The 17,310-nt window shown below is 34.5% G+C and overlaps 1 protein-coding gene across 1 annotated transcript; it reads right to left on the bottom strand.

The window, feature by feature from the left end:
- Nucleotides 1–2,617: 2,617 nt before the first annotated feature.
- Nucleotides 2,618–16,882, bottom strand: Noc3 (Nucleolar complex protein 3). The gene is made up of 14 exons (XM_071591935.1): nucleotides 16,755–16,882; nucleotides 16,385–16,668; nucleotides 16,033–16,199; nucleotides 13,964–14,208; nucleotides 13,707–13,863; nucleotides 12,778–12,911; nucleotides 12,488–12,688; nucleotides 12,179–12,367; nucleotides 10,770–10,951; nucleotides 8,838–9,061; nucleotides 5,913–6,094; nucleotides 4,689–4,820; nucleotides 3,658–3,755; nucleotides 2,618–3,006 (listed from the first exon to the last, which is right to left on the bottom strand). The coding sequence occupies exons 1-14, from the start codon at nucleotides 16,761–16,763 to the stop codon at nucleotides 2,757–2,759; spliced, it is 2,454 nt and encodes an 817-aa protein (XP_071448036.1). The 5' UTR covers nucleotides 16,764–16,882; the 3' UTR covers nucleotides 2,618–2,756.
- Nucleotides 16,883–17,310: the final 428 nt, after the last annotated feature.

Below are 17,310 nucleotides of genomic sequence, written 5' to 3'. Positions count from 1 at the left end.
TACAGCCTGTTGGTACGCCTTCCTTGTCAATCCATTTAATGCTTTCACATTCTATTTCCTAACCCTCCGCCCGTGCCTTATCTTTTTGAAACAGATGGGACATATCATAACATATAAATTATGGTCAGAGTCCGCATCGCTCCCGGGAAGCTGTGTGAATTCATTGCACTGTTCCTAAACCTGAGCCTAACCAGAATATAATCAAACTGATACCTTTCTGAGTCACCTGGCATTTTCCATTCAACCAATATGTGGGGGGAAATGATTAAAGAGGAACTGGAGGTAGGAACGAAAGTCGGCGGGGAACTCATAAAATCAGTTAGGTTTGCTGATGACCAAGCTTTAGTTTGTCAATCAGCCAAGGGGTTGCAAGCATTGCTGAGTGAATTGGAAATTCAGTGTGATAGATAGAGGATGAGAATCAATATTAATAAAACAACGGTAATGCGATTTTCCAGAAAGAAAAAGGCTAAACTAAACATTAAAATAGGATGGCAAAAACTAGAACAGGTAGAATGGGTAATGCATCTCGGAAGTGCTTTGGACCAACACTGTCAAATTAGTAGGGATGCAAGGAGAAGAATTGCGCTAGGTAAAGAGGCTTTCACAAGGAGGAGGGAGTTGATGACGACGACGTTGAGTAAGGATGTTAAGAAAAGACTCGTAAAAACTTTGATATGGAGCGTCGCTATGTATGGCGCGGAAACGTGGTCATTGAAGCAGGAGGATAGACGTAGACTGGAGGCTTTTGAAATGTGGGTGTGGAGAAGGTAAAATGGACAGAGAAGAAAGCAAACGAGGAAGTACTTGGTATGGTGGGCAAAGAGAGGGGTTTGTTGGGAGAAATCCTATGGAGGCAGGAAAAGTGGATGAAGGGGGTATTGACCGGCAGTGGGATGTTGAAGACTGTGATAGAGGTGAGAATGTTAAGAAAACCAGGAAAGGGCGGGAACAGGATAAGGATGTTGGATGGGATGAAGGGACGAAGGAAGTACTCAGAGATGAAGAGGGACCTGATGTTAAGTAGGTTGCTGGATTGTGTTTTGTTTTGTTAGGAGTCACAAAATATTTATTTGGTAGCTGTGTCCATCCAAAAACCTATCTTAACCAAAGATGGTTTTCATTGTTTTTAGTGGTGAGGATTTCAGGTAGATCATGCCTCTATCAATTTTCAAAGCAGGAGAACAATGCGTTTAGGATAATTTTTTTTGTTTTCCATTCACTCCTGGCCAAAGGTAATCTAAACTGAGTAACACAAAAATTCATCCCCTGAAGTGTACCTATAAACAGCTTTGCAGCTTTCCATGCACCAGGTCCTATTGACCATGTTGCTTAGACAGCTAAAGTTAACAACTCAGAATATCCATTCACTTACCTGACACAAACGACCCCAAAATAAACTGAGATGGAGTCCTGGGAAAGTAACTGTGCATTATCTCTAGTAGGATCCACAAAGTCAATCTAGCGGCTGGAAAAGAGCAAGATGCACCAGCAAGCATGCCTCGATGCCTGACATAGGCTAATCTAGTCGAACACGGTCTTAAGGGTGAGGTCAGGTAGACCTTCCCCTTATAGGGTAAATTCACCTATAATTCCAATAAACACAGGACAGCCCTCCCCTTGCTTGCTCCAAGGAGTGGCTGTATTAAGAATAAAGCTCATTGATTCATCAGTAAGATTGCCTTGGTAGCATTTTGCAATGCTACTTTCAAGCAATAATTTAAACAACATGCATACATTAGCAATAATGACATAGTCAAGCCATGTCAACTCAATATTACTGGATGTATGGTCTGGTCAAATTACTTATTCCAAGTATTTATGCAAATTAGTAGTACTCTGTTAGGGGCAGGTACACCTGAAAGAAATTTGCTCTTTCTGAAATGCATCGATGGTTTCATCAACAATAACTAATATGTACACATTTATTTTTAGAATTATCGTGTATTGAGTAAAACCACTGCATTTTCATGTTGCCACGTTACATTCCAAGAAGGAGAAAGTGTAGATTGATTTCCTTGTGCACTATTCCTTATTAGCTCCAACTGGGGGGCTGAAGGAGTGTTATGCAGTATGGAAGTAAATAAGTCAGTATAGCTGGATGGAGGCAAGAGGACACAAAAGGTACCATTTTTCCAAGTAGAGCAGTGACCATTAAAAGTTGAATCATCTCTGATTTCTGAGGGAGGAGGTTAAATGAAATCCTCACCCATACAACAAAAGGCCGGGTAAAATGACCCATAATGCATACCCTCAATTTTAAACTTATCAATGGGTCCACAAAAAAAATTTCTCAATAAATATAACAAAATAAATTTTATAGACGTGAAGTTTGGTCCTGACCTGCCAATACCTTTACATGCCATGTTACTGAAAACTCACAACTCAAGTTTATCTGTTCTTCGCTAGCATATTCACTTTCATTGGTATTTTCTGACCTCATAACAGATAAAAATTGCATTTCATCATTTCAGATCATACAACATCTCTTTTAACCCTCGACTCTTGACTAGTGTTGATATGCACCACATTCCTCTGTACTGACAGTACTTGGTTGAATAAATAAATATGTTGTACATATAAACAGAAAAAGTCCACTCTTCCAAAATAATATACAGCCTATCATGCAGGCAGAGAGACTTGAAACATCTGCTCGTAAATAAACTTAGCATTGGGAAAAAAATGGTTATAGTGATTAAGACACAAGTATATAAAATGAATGTATTTACAATAAAGAAGTATGCTGGTACCTGATTTTATACTTCACATTTCACTCTTACATTGGATCTCCCAGTGATATAATCACCATAAAAGTCTAAGTTATAGCATTCATCACATTTACTAACATCTTTCAAAGTATCTTCAGCTTTCTTCTGGAAGTATAGATTCTTGAATACCATTCCCTTAGGAGGTTTTGATGCATTAGCCTGACGCTTGGGTGGTGGCACCATAGGCTTGAATGTCATTTCCTTAGGGTTGAATTCCTGAAATAAATCCTCAGGTGACCTACAAAAAATTGCACATCATAAAAAATTTTTTCTCAATTCCTTAGTCCACATTATTTAATCAGTTTATGGAGCCTAATGCTAAGAAGAAATAACATAAAATACAGTTAATGTAATCAGTTGTAGTTAGCATTTAATTAATCTGCTGTATGGGTCTGAAATCTGGTTTTTGAGGCAAGAATATGAGAGTATATTAGAGGATTTTGAGATGTGGGTATGGAGAAGAAAGGAAGTAAGTTAGATAAAAGAAGAATAATAAGGAAATTAAAAATCGAGTCGGCTGAGGACAGTTGATAGTTAAATAAAAATATGCAAAAAAAGTGGTAGGAGGAAATACAGTGAGATGGTAAGGCATTGAAGGCGGTGAATGAAAGGGAAATTGTTCAATAAGCAGACAGAGAAAGGAAGATAACACAACTTTTGAATGGCATGAAAGTAGGCAAACAATACAAAGAATGTAGCAAGAAAATAATGTAGGAAATACAATCTAATATTTAACAATCTAATCTACAAGTTAACACAGTATATAGAAGATACAGTCATTAGCAACCACCCAAAACCTAACTTTAATTGGTAGAATACCAAAGAAATGAAAGAAGGAAATATAATTTAATGAATATAAGGAAAATGAATTTAGAATTGAAATTCTTACATTTTTGACAGCTCAGGTGGTAGGTTTCCCTCTCCAGATGATGGGGAACCATGAAGAACATGTAGAGCAAACTTTCTCACAATAGGATGGTAATGATTCTGAAAGGACAAATGAAAAACAAGTTATACAATAACATAAAATAAATTTAAGGAGAGACAGTTCTCATTATCGTAAGATTTTGATTTAGTACACATCAACAAATTTATTCCGGTTGCTAGACAATGGGTTAGTCCACTAAAGAGTCAGTTACATCTAGAAATTCCATTCATATTGCAGTATAATTTCAAGTTCTCCAAGATATTTTGAAGTTATCAATAAATTAATACAGCAAAACAAGTGTTCCAAAAGTAGTGGGAGAAATAGTTATCACAGGAGTCACATAAACAAGTTCCCCCAATGGATTGTAAGGCTGAAAATTTCTCAGAAGAAAAAGAAAATCATTTCTACCCAAGGAGAATGCCAGGGAATAATATTAAACATAACCTCTAAGCAATTAAAAAAACCTACTTGGGTGTAATTAGTACAATGAACAAATTGAAATAATTAAAAACAAAAGGAAAGCTTCATTGCTATTTTTAACTTCCTCACCACTTGGGACAAAAGTAAAAAACATGAGCAGCTCAGAATGATAGACTTTGTTCCTTCCCTAAAGTGACAAAATATTTACAATACAAAAAACATGAAACTCCTCATTGGAGAAATTTTGGCAAGAGCCCTAGGTCCCCAGTAAAGTACTTAACCAGAGCAAATCACTAGAACGTGTGATGAAATACTGTTATCTTCTCCAACATATATCAAAATGCTACTAAATGTCTTCACTGTCAACATTCTTCCCTATTCACCTTTCTCTCACAGCATACTCTTGACTATTTACTGATGGAGAAGTTATTCAAACTTAGGGCACTCCCTGATGATACCAAGTAATTTTTTTGCATTTTTCTCACATTTACAATAATCATAACTTTTTATTTTATTAAGTTAACCAGAAGAGAGAATAAGAGCTTGGCAAATATCCAAAAATTCATGCTTACAATTAAGTACAGGAGTTCCCAGAGTGCTGAATTGCTTGCATTACAATACTCAGGTTCCTCAAGCTCAGGAAGATATATTCCACCTCCAATGGTTGACTCTGGATCAAGCAACACATCAACTGCCTTGTTGAGCTATTTTAAATAATAAATCACCAGAAATTAATCATTTACAACAACAGTTCAGATGAAACTAAAGCTAAACTCTTAAAAAATTATTTGGAAAATCTAAGGAGAAAAAAATTTGACTGGGAAATACAGGAATTTTGAAATGAATGAAATAGAAAAAAATCTAATTATTCTGTATTTGTTGTAAAATCATGATGTCATCTCATCTATAATTAAAAGGCAAAGCAAGTTACCAGGAAAGTTATAAAATATTTTTTCAAACTAAACAATAAAGGAAGAATTTCCAGCCATAAATATTCAATAAAATATATGAAAATGAGTGCCTAACAATGAGAATAAATCTGTTAACAATGGACTTGATTGACATTAACCATGACATCTGCATCACTAATTTTTTCAGAACAAATATTTTCATCTGATAAAAAGCAACATCTTTCCTCTTTTAACATCACGAAAGAGTTTCAGCAAATGATACTTTATATCCATACATAAAATTTATTCCAATTAATTTCTTTTTCAATAAATTTGGAATATCTTAGATAGGACTTGTTGTCTCCGGCATAACTTCATAAAATTTATATAACATATTGAAATGAAATAATCATCAGGTTTGATGATGACTACAATGTTGAAACCCGGGTCGTGCTTTAATAAGTGTGTGAAATCACAAAGTCAATAATTTCATTTCATTACAATATCTTGGATAGAGATTCCCAACAAATTTGGTTAACTATTAAATTCAAAAGGAAGCCTTTAACTCTTTAAGAAAATTTATACTTGCCAACAAAACCTTGTCACCAGGCATGCAAAAAATTCAGAATTAACTACAGAGTTTTATAACTCAAAATAGAGAATTGGGTTAAGATAAAAATACATTTTAGTCAAATGAAATGGAATGTAAATCCCAAGAGTTAAATCTTACAATACATGTCTTATGAAATATTAAGAGAAACTTACAGGTATAAAAACACACTACATCTCATGAACAAAATGGCAGACAATTCTTCCTGCCTATTCAAGCTGATGAGGTTTAAATACAGGTATGTAAGGTGGCAATAGCCAATGAAAACATGTTTTAACAGCAATGAATTTACAAACCTGGATTAGTGTCCTTATGATCTTCAAGCAAGACAAAGCACCATTATGGAGAACCATCAATGATAATGTGCCAAGACGCTTTGTAAATGCAAGCTGACGCTGCAGGGAGACCTTTTTCCTTCTCTTAATTAATACTGTGTCGACAGATGAGATAACACAAGGAAGATCTTCATAGTTTTTACCTAAAAATAACAATTATCAAGTAAATTAATAAAGTTTACCTTTTCTATACTAAGCACCAGCTATTTTTTTAGGGTTTTTCTAGGGCTTCAAAGAACATACAAATTTAATTAGCCTATCCTGTTTTTCTTTATAGATGTTTAAATGACTTTGTTCCTCATGGTTTTATTGATAAAATGTGTGGTACAATCTTTCTAACGGCTTCTAAGCATTCTACACTCATTTCTGTATGCTAATCCTCACTGATCCTCTCATTTCAAATTTTGTACACTTATGTACAAATATTCTAATCAGCAATTCAATATTTTGCATTTTTTCTCAATTTTTCATGCTACCACATGATGAAAATCTAACATTAGTTTGGAAATAGGACTTAGGATAAAGTCTCTTAAAGCAAGGAGAGCTACTGTGATGTAAATGATTACGATTAAACCTCAAACTATACTTAAGGTCACATTCATTTATTCAATGACTACACACAAAAAAAATGTCTGCTAATGTATATGTTTTAGCAATGGAGAGAGCAGTATGCTCAACATACATTTATCTTAAAATTGAAAGTACAAATAACAATTTTAATATTTACATCTTACCTAAGTATTTCCTGCATAGTTATGTTAGAAGCTAAAAGTTAAATATTGATACAAATCCAAAATACTCAATGTAACCAACAATTAATCAGCATATTTTTCATGTAACAAAAGTTATTCATATGCCATGTCAAGACTTAGAACACTTTGAAATTCACTTTGGATACTGTGGAAGCTTCATAAAGTGTAACTCAACTGTGCGAAAAAACAATGGGAAAACAGTTTTGCCATAGGCATCATGTTGAAAGTGAGATCACACCAAAGAAAAGGAAAGCCCATGAGGAAAGTTGGGAAAAAAATGGCATCAGTCAGCATCACAGAGCGATTTTATTCCACCTTGAAACATGAATAATTCCACATTTCAATGCAACAATTTCAGAGTGTAAAATTCATTTGCTTTGACCGGGATTCAAACCCAGATCCCTCAATGTCTGGCTGAGTGCTTTGGCCAGTTAAGCTATTGAGGCATCCTCTTAAACTCTGAAATTTTGAAAACTGGCTAAAACACTCCGCCGGACATTGAGGGATCCCGGTTTGAATCCCGATCAAGGCGAATGATTTTACACTCCAAAATTGCTGCATTGAAATGCATATTTATTAGCGGATGACTCCGTTTAAAGTTACTGTTGCGGCATCTCCTGCAGTTTCTTGGAATTCCCAACTTTCTTTTAGAATAATTAAATTTAACAGTTTGCACTAACTTGATGCAAAAAAAATGTCAAGCGAATAAATAGTACAGGGCTCCGCAGCATAATTTTCTGATTTGAATTGAGCACCAGGAATTGAGATTTGGCCCCTAGAAGCCATGGATGATGTAATTTGATAGGGTGGATTCCTCTTTCCTTGCTATTTAAGACCTAGAATGCCTTCCATGAAGCAACAGCATACGTTTGGATAGACGACTACTCTTTTCTAATGGTTGCTTGACGTTTGCCATGCAGTGAGCATTCTGTAGTCACTTCAATATCGCCACCCGAGCTGGTATTCCTAGCTGGCAATCGATTACTATGCGGGCAACACACAATCAGGAAAAATTGAAGTGTGGAAAGAGAAGGGAGGTAAAACCCGAGACCAGCCCAATACATTGATGCAGTAAGGCAGTCATTTTTGCAATTTCCTTGGTGCTCTACATGCAGTTGCACTAGGAATTTCTGATCATTCTGTGAGGCAAATTTTTCAATATGACTTTAACTTTCATTCTTAAAAGATGGTTGTTTTGTTACTGTATGCAATTTTGCTTCTTGCCAAACTGCAATTGAAGCGTTCCTTGAAACTTTGCCTGATGATGCAATTGTGTTATTTAGTGATGACACTCATCTTCATCTTTCTGGATGCTTGAACCAGCAAAGTACTGGAGAGAGATAACAATTCCAGAGAACTTCATGAGAGGCCACTTCATTGTGAACATGTAACTGTTTGGCGTGCACTGTTGAGTGTACGCATTGCTGGTCCCTATTTTTTTAAGAGAATGAGGTTGCAGTTTCAGTGAATTAGACCGCTATGTGAACATCATGATTGAAGATTTTTTTCTGCTAAATCTTGATAAAATGGATGTTGGGATTGTGTGGTTTCAGCAGGATAGAGCCACAGCACACATGTTACAAACCACAATGAGAGTTTAGTGGGAACAATTCTCCAGGTGTCTGATCTATTTGATGGGTGATCTTCAGTGGCCAATGCACTCACCCAATTTAACCCCTTGCGACTTCTTTCATGGGGGTATCTCAAATCCATTGTGTACACAAATGGGTCTAAGGACCCGTGCTCAACTGAATATTTACCAAGCAATATCCAGCATAGTCATTGCTATGCCAGAGAGAGTCGACCAAAACTTCAGAGTAGTAGTAGCTTCATGGAAGGCAACTAACAGCTAAGATCATTTGTGCCATTAGGGACAGATCGGAAAGTAAGGGTGGAGAGAAACCCGACATCGGCATTAACCTACTCTCATCGAAAGGCACCAAGGGGTCCGCAGTTTAATGTCCCATCCGACGGATGGCGTACTCACTCAAAGTGCTCTCCACAAAGCACCTCAAGTAAGGATCGGCATACCAATGAAAAATATTCGTTGTCTCCAAGATTTTAACCCGGCCAAAACTTCAGAATTTGGGTAAATTGGTGTATCGTAAATGGGGGAACTTGATAAATTGCTTACCTGCTGTTACATGAAGTAAGTTTCTGTACAGATGTGCGTAAAATTTAAGTGGATCAATGTTGATAGCAATTCCTGGACCAGAAAGAATTGAAAACACAGTTTGTATGCAATGAAGTTGCTCCCGGCACCCTAATACTGTATTGTTTTCGTTGTTTCCAGACACAAGCCCATCCAAAACATTGACTAGATCATGATAAAAGTCAATGTTGATGCAGTGAGCATACCTAAAAAGAAAAAATGAAGATTAAAAAGCATACAATAATTAGTGACAAATATTAAATTTGGATTGCTCAATTCGAGATGTCATAATTATTGGATTTACATGGGAAAAATACTTTTTTCTTCCTAATGGCTATTACAATTCCCTGTGCAGGACCAGAGCAAACTGTTAACACCGAGCAGAAGTAAGAATAATTAACTCTCTCAAGTTTTAGCTCCAACTTAATATTAGATATAAGGTAAGGCCTTATTTTGTACAAAAAGTAATCTGCATTGTAACTACCTTAATATATCATTTTATTTACATTACTTTCATTGGCACTAATGGACATGGATTTCAAAATCTGCCTAGTTAATGAATTTTAAAGACTCCTCAGCCCATAAAAAATTACCCCCACAAGCTAATATTTTACTAACGTGACCATTGCAAACACACACTTTCTCTTGCTATTCATCAGAAATCATTTTTCATGCCAGACACAACACAGGACACATTCACAACACCTTAGTTCATGGGACCTTATCTGTTTTACTGACTGGGGGGTCACTAACAGTAACTATGTCACATACACAGGTGATGGGGAAGTTATACCCTTACTAGAAAAGACCAACTTACTCAAACACAAAGGATCTTCCATGTTGTTACATGCATATATTGAGGCCATAAGGGCTCACCTAACTTTAGTTAGTAAACTTAAGTTACAGTCAATAATTAACTTAAGGGCCCAAATAAATATGCTTAGCTTTATTACAAAAATCTATCCAGAGTACTTATGAGTAAGTTCACATAATTAAGCAAGAGGTATCTATAATACAAATTTAACAATAATACGAGTACCTAGGGGGATCGAGATGGTGCGGGGGCTAACGTACTGGCTTCCCACCCTGAGGGCGCGGGTTCAAATCCCGGCGGTGTTGAATATTTTTCAGAGGTATCTCGATCCCTACTTGAGGTGCTTTGTGGAGGGCACTTTGAGTGAGTACGCCGTCCGTCGGATGGGACGTTAAACTGCGGACCCCTTGGCGCCTTTCGTAAAGAGTAGGCTAATGCCGACGCCGGGTTTCTCTCCACCCTTCATCCTTTCCTGTCCATCCCCTATGGCGCAAATGACCTTAGCTGTCGGTCGCCTCCCCTTAAAACTACTACTACTACTACGAGTACCTAGTAATCCATTTTAACGATCACTATCTCAAGTAAAGTTATTTTAAGTACTTAAAATATTTGGTCAAAATTGAAAAATATTGCTTTCATATTTTTTTACACACAACTGATAATAATAGCCACTTGCCAAGCCAATATGCCAAATATAAACATAAAAATTAATTTCTATATTGAAACACAACTTCTAAGTCCTTCTGACCATTGCAGACAAGCATAAATGCAGGGAAGATCTATCTCAACTGAAAATGTTACTGATATTGTATACATTAACTGCAGAAGATAATTAAGAATTCTCAAGATCAAGTTGATCTTGCCATATATGCACTTATGCTTACCCCCTCATTACATAATGCTTCAACCGAATGTTCACCCAAGACCCACACAAAAAGTAATTTTTCAGAAACATGAGAAGATGCTAAGAAATCACTAATTGCAAATCGAGTATATTTTCATTGCGCATGGAATTAATACCATTGAAATAATAACTGCATCACCAATCAATATGCACATAGAATTTACCAATGCCAATTACTATAAAATATTATACATACTTTGCTAATCCTTCTAAGGTAAGACTCAGGACTTTGGAATGTGGGGCTGTTTTCAGAATTCTGAAATAAATAGTAAATATAGTCTTTGTGGTTTCAGTTAGGTATTTCATTTTGGACTGCTTGCTTTCTTCTGCTTTTGTCTCAAGAAGTTCCTTCTCCAGCTCATCAATTTTTTTGCTTTTCTGAAAAAATAAAAATTGTTAAGAAGGTACTCCTCGGCTAATCAATGGTTCAAGGGTGATGCCATACATTTTATTGTGATGTAATTACTAAAAAATTCAAATTTCTTTTATGAAATTAAAAGAGGACACAATACTGAAGAAGCACCAAACAAAGATGACTAAATTTCCCTGAATATTATGTACTTGATTAAAAAATTTGACAATAACAATATGAAGAAATCAAAGACTTTCAAGTATATATTGCAGCAATACCTTTCCATGTTCCCTCACTTGGATGTGCTTGTGAGAAAACAAAATAGGTGTGCATAATAACTATAAATTTGGAAGCAAATTGGTCAAAACTCAGCTGATTTAAATCATGCTGACAAAAATTCAATAATTGACTAAAGGATTACACTCATCATTGCTTGCTGAATTTCTTAGCCAGAAAAAAAATATGTTAAGTGTGCTGGTGCTTTCATATGATATCACACACAAAAGAGAGTGATTGATTATTACAAACACCTCCGAGAAGGTTAATGATTATAAAAACCTATAAGTTAAATAGAACATATTAGTTAAAAAGATCAACATTCTATATAATTTGCACTCTGCCAGTAAGATATAGCATGCATAAGTATTTCAATCATGCACATAATGATAATAATGGTTAGCCAATTAGAACGGAAAAATCACCAACTTACATGTAGTTTAAAATGGATATTGTATAACTGAACAATATTTCTACCATATATGATCTAATTGAGTCAATTGATGAAGAAAAGCTGATTTTGTGCAATTTCAGACACATAATTACCAATTTGGATGGCATACAGAGATAATTAGTAATATAAATATAATATTATATATGTATATATATTTTTTTTCATATGTATATATATATATTTTTTATAAATGCATATATATACATATATATATATATATATATACATATATATATATATATATATATATATATATATATATATATATATATATATATATATACACACACACACATATATATATATATATACATATATACACAAATATATACACACATATATTTTTATATATATATATATATATATATACATATATATATATTTATATATATATATATATATATATACATATATATATATTTATATATATATATATTTATTTATTTATATATATATATAATATATTTGATTTTGTTGGTGATTTCTCAAATCCTTACCACCTGTGATAGGCTGAGGTACATACCTTCCTTTCTCTTTTCGACAAAACCAACAACTTTTGTTTGTGTGTCATGAATTTTTTCATTTTCATGTCATCTTCTTTCTCCTTATCTAAATTCACTTCTTTCAAACGCAATGAGAGCAAAACCTCCAAGACTTCCTTGTGAACAGCATGGGATTTGGCCTTAACTAATAAATTTATCTTCTTAACAATCTAAGGAAAAAAAGTAAAACTTTAAGGCACATAGATCAGTAAATTAGGGTTTTCTTCAATAATAAATGGAAATTGTGAGATGAGAAATGGAATCATTTTCTTCTGGCTCTGAGCACTAACCTCAAGAGTTATCTCCCCTCTTTTGTCGCTTCGAAAAACACTTCTGACAGCTCCAGCACCAATGCTCCTGACTGATGATAACTTGTGGTTAAGGAAAGGGACAACAAGTTGCACAATATTCCTCCAGAAGTTGAAGTATGGATGTGTTACCATTAAATCACAAAGGCATTTGAAAGCCACTTCTGCTAACTTGACTTTTTGCTGGTTAAAAAAAAAATTAAAACAAAATAGTGACCTTAGACAATATATGATATTTTCTAAAACATCCAACACCAAATAAAAAGATTTACCTTGTTCTCCTCTGGTTTCCGCCCTTTCTTCCGAATTATAATGCTCATTATTTTCTCTAGTTTTTGCAGATAGATTTTGTAATAATTTAAGAGATTTTTTTCATATCCTCGTAACACCAGGGTCTCTTTTTTTACTGCAATAAATAATTAAAATTTCAATTTATCTTTAATATTATTATTAATTTTTTAACACTATACTTTATGCATACTTGATTAGTCTATTAAAAACTTCAAAGTACTAATATAGCAATGGAAAAGTGAGAATTCATGTACAGAAATGGTATGAGATGTTAGGAATATTAAAAAAGTATTCCAGTCTTGATTTGGCAGATAAATACAGAAAAAACTAATTTTATTTCAGAGATAAAAAATTCAAATCTTTTGACAATCTTCCTCTCAGAGCACATAAAATCGAGCAAGGATGACAAACCATGATGAGAAAAAAGAGGAAGCCATAAGGAGCCCAATGAATGGAAAAAGTAGTCAAGTTTTACTGTATGATTCCCTCCCATGATCTATCACTTGATGGGGTGGCATGCCTTGCATGCTCAGATGACCTAGGGAGCTGTACATGCAGGGGAACTGATAATGATTATACGAATATTTAATATCCCCACAGAATTACTAAAGAGTTGAGGGAAACATGAACTGGTGATTTTTAGGGCTTTTATTTTTCATGTACAAGGAAGTATGTTGGCCATAAGATTTCATTCAATCAATTTTGATCCCCATTCCCAATAAGAGAGTAAAAACTAACATGTGTGGATATATTACTGCGTATAAAGGTTTACCGAGGAAAATGACAGGGGATGAAATTTGCATAATTTAAATATTTTCAGCCAAATCCCAGGTTTCTTAGAGAAGTTTTCTTTTTTGTAGTTTCCCATATTTCCAGGGATCTACCAAGATAAGTATTTAGTAATACTTACACATCGCAGTCTCCTTTTCAAACTGTTTAATCTGATAAGATGGAAGAATGTCTTTGAAAACTTCAAGGATGGACACACTCGCAAGCTTCTTCACTGTGATTTCCACCTCTGGGTTTTTTTCATCCATCATTTCCAATAAGTACTTGAAGTTCTTTAGCTATTGGATATAAAATTTAAATATTTAGAAAACTCAAAATATTGAGATTTAAATATTATTTTTACAATTAAATTTATTGGAAGTATTTTTCAAGATTTACCTTATCCTCTGGGTTTTCAAGTATTCCACTACAAAGTATCCCAATGAGAAACTTCCGCTTTTGAAGTGCTTCTTCCCTCCGAGCAAATAGTTCTACAGTACTCAAGGAACTTAAGTCTTCTTCTCCATCATCCAAATCAACATCCATTATATCACTGTCATCATCTGAAATGTCTTGATTGGCTCCATCCTCGTCATTAGTTGCACCATTAACCTCTTCGTCATCACCCATTGGTTCCTCTTTTACTGCAAAAAGTTTTTAGAAATATGAGATGAAATGAAATCTTGTTTGCAAAAGTAGCCAATGGCTTATTACACATTAAGCTTTATGCTTGGCAAAGCTCCTGTCCATGGGATACTGTTTCATATACATTAACTACTCATTGTAAAAGACTAATTTATTAAATAGACTTCCTCATAATCCAGCCAATGTGGGACAATAACCTTGCTCATATCAGTGATGACACTTGATCAGAAAAATTAAATGAAACTGTCATGAGTCTATAAATTTGAATATAATATTTATTACATGATGCATATCTTTTTTATATTTAACGAAGGAAATATTAATGAAATAGATTCTTCGATATAACTTCCCTAAAAACTATTACCATGAATCAACTTTTGGGAAATTGGAGGAGTCAAAGCATTGCTGCCTAACTACATGCCTCAGCTATAAAAATTTATTGTTTGTATGATGGCCTGGCTTCTGAGATGAAATAAAACAAGCAAAACCTCTCTAGTCAACTTAAATTCTCCGAATGTTAATTTTAAGATGAGTCTATAGCTTAGGAAGTATACAAGAATACAAATGCAATTAAAAAATAAACATTTTTTAGAAAAAGGAAATTGTTATGTTTTACTACAATTTTGTTTGACGTAAACTTAACAGCAGCAAAATGGGGGTGTGCGTGTAAGAAAAGAGACTGTTGACCACCATTTTTATGAGGGGATTCTCTAAGGATAACATTAGTTGCTCAAAATTGTCCAGGCAAATGCAGCAGGAAAAGCGGAGAGCCTATTGCCAAGTCGTCTGGTTGTTGGTATATTTTGCCGTTAAATACAAAACTGGTTTGTTCCTGACGATGTTATACCATAACAAAACCTAGGTCGTAAATAAAAAATTTCCATTGTGGAAAAGCCAAGTTGTTTATTTTCAATTTCAAAATGATTTCAAATTGTTTAATGTCATAATGCAACATTTGCAATTTAAGAGGTTCAATGAAGATAATGACATTAAGTAGGAATACACTGGGCTGAAAGTTCAGGTGGTATAGTTTTGCAACAAGGGTAATTACAATAAGTTCATCCATAGGTCACATTAATAGTGTGGAAACAGAAAAATATTGCGTGGGCAATATAGCCTTTCACTTTATAATTTAAAATGTGACAATGAATTCCTTTAAAAGTTATTCTTTCAATGTTTAGTTTTTAAACAAACTTCATGCATAATAATTATGTTTTACCCTCTGGAAGCCCAAGTTGAATTAATCTTCAGCTCCCTACAACAAAAAAGTATAAGTTAAGATCAACTGTATTAATTTGGATAGTATTTAAATCATAAAACTGAAAATGGGAAATAAGTTGGCTTCTTAGAGCTGCATTAACCTCGACAAAGCCTTCACAATAAAAAGATATATATGATGGAATACCAATATTTGGTCACAGACATTAATTTGTGACAAAAATCTCTATCATATGATAGGGTAACATTGAAAGAGAGCTCGAGGGAACCAATTTCGAATCCAATATAGGATGCATCTTTATGTTGAAGCCTGGTTACTACTATACCACAAGTCCATGAAGTGCAGCACCAAAAGCAAGCCATCAAAATATACGAAAAGATGACAATCATGCTATTGTCCTGGATTACAACTAAATTCTCACATATATACAAACTAGGTATGTATTTATTAATGAAGGGAAGCAAAGTGATGGGGCGTATTGCATTTAAGTTAATAAAATTATATGGATGTCGAATTAGGCCCAGTCACGTAAATATTTGTATACGAATGCATGGTAAATGTATATACAATTTATTACATTTGAGAATTTATATTAATTGTATACCTTGCTGCTTCATTTCTCGCCTGATTAAACCATGCTTAGTTTTTATTGGCAATAATGGTTTCATAGATACTCCTGTCTCCAATTGTGGTAGCACTTCATCTTCATATTCATCTTCTATAGACTTACAGTCCTTTGGAGCCTTTGTTGACGATTTAGGTTTAGCCTTCCTAATATGTAAACAAGGACAGTAAATGACAGACATATACGTAAATAAGGGCAGTAAATTGTACCCATTACACAAGATATAACAAATTCTGGTTAAATTCACTAGTTTTGCGCAGTCCTTCGCCACGGAGTATCGTTAGGCTCAGTAAACAGTACACTAAATTAAAAGTGTATTGATGATACTCACTGAGTAACCCTTATTTTATTTAATAAGGAGTAGCTCCTGTTAACAACCGCTGACTTAAGAAATTCAAGATCATCTTTTTCGATCATCTCGAGCAATCCGGCTCCATCGTCACTTCCTTCTGCCTCATCCTCGTGATGCGTTTCAACAGAATGACGAGTAATAGGTTTACTGATTCTCTTCCTCCTATTAATTCCAGCTTTTATTTTCCCTTGATTGACTAATTTATTCCTCACTTGATTGTTTCTTTTCACCTTACTAATTCGTCCTCCGCCTTTCTTGCGTTTCTATCAAATTAATAAGAAGAAGATATTGATAAACAATATTCGGTTTCAAGATATATATGGATAATAATATTATATATAAAACTAACCTGTGCCATTTTAACGGCTTTATTTTGCTGCTTGCGTCTATTAGGCTTAAATGTTTAATATTACTGGGCCTTCAAGAAGAATAACAGAGTTTAAGACAGGCACTGCCGCATGTACATAGAAAACACATGGGCAAAAACAATTGCTCTCGGATTTTCGTTGAGCGAACGGACTTGTGCCATTTCCATTTGCCGGATAGGAATTGCAAGCGGGATTTTTGAATGAAATAAAAGTATTTTGTATTCCTAACAGTAGTTTACCCATAAAGATAGGTTTTTGATGGATAAATAAACCCAGCGTTGCTGTACATTCAAATTCTGCCTATACGGCAATTAATATGGCAAAACATAAACCCAGGACCTCTGGGGGGAGGGAGCCACCACGTTATATAACACACCATCCCGATCCCCCTGTTATTCAGTCTATCCATTTTTTCCAACCACACTTACTCAAAATTATACCCTCCATTACATTATATGTTCTCTGAAAATGATTTGTCCCATTTCTACAGCCTTGCTCGAGCTTTTCCCAACATTATTCACCCCTCTACTTACCTAC

The sequence above is a fragment of the Hetaerina americana genome, unplaced genomic scaffold, assembly GCF_022747635.1.
Source record: "Hetaerina americana unplaced genomic scaffold, ioHetAmer1.1.p SCAF_5, whole genome shotgun sequence".
Classification (NCBI taxonomy): domain Eukaryota; kingdom Metazoa; phylum Arthropoda; class Insecta; order Odonata; family Calopterygidae; genus Hetaerina; species Hetaerina americana.
This window is presented reverse-complemented; position numbering and strand designations above follow the sequence as displayed.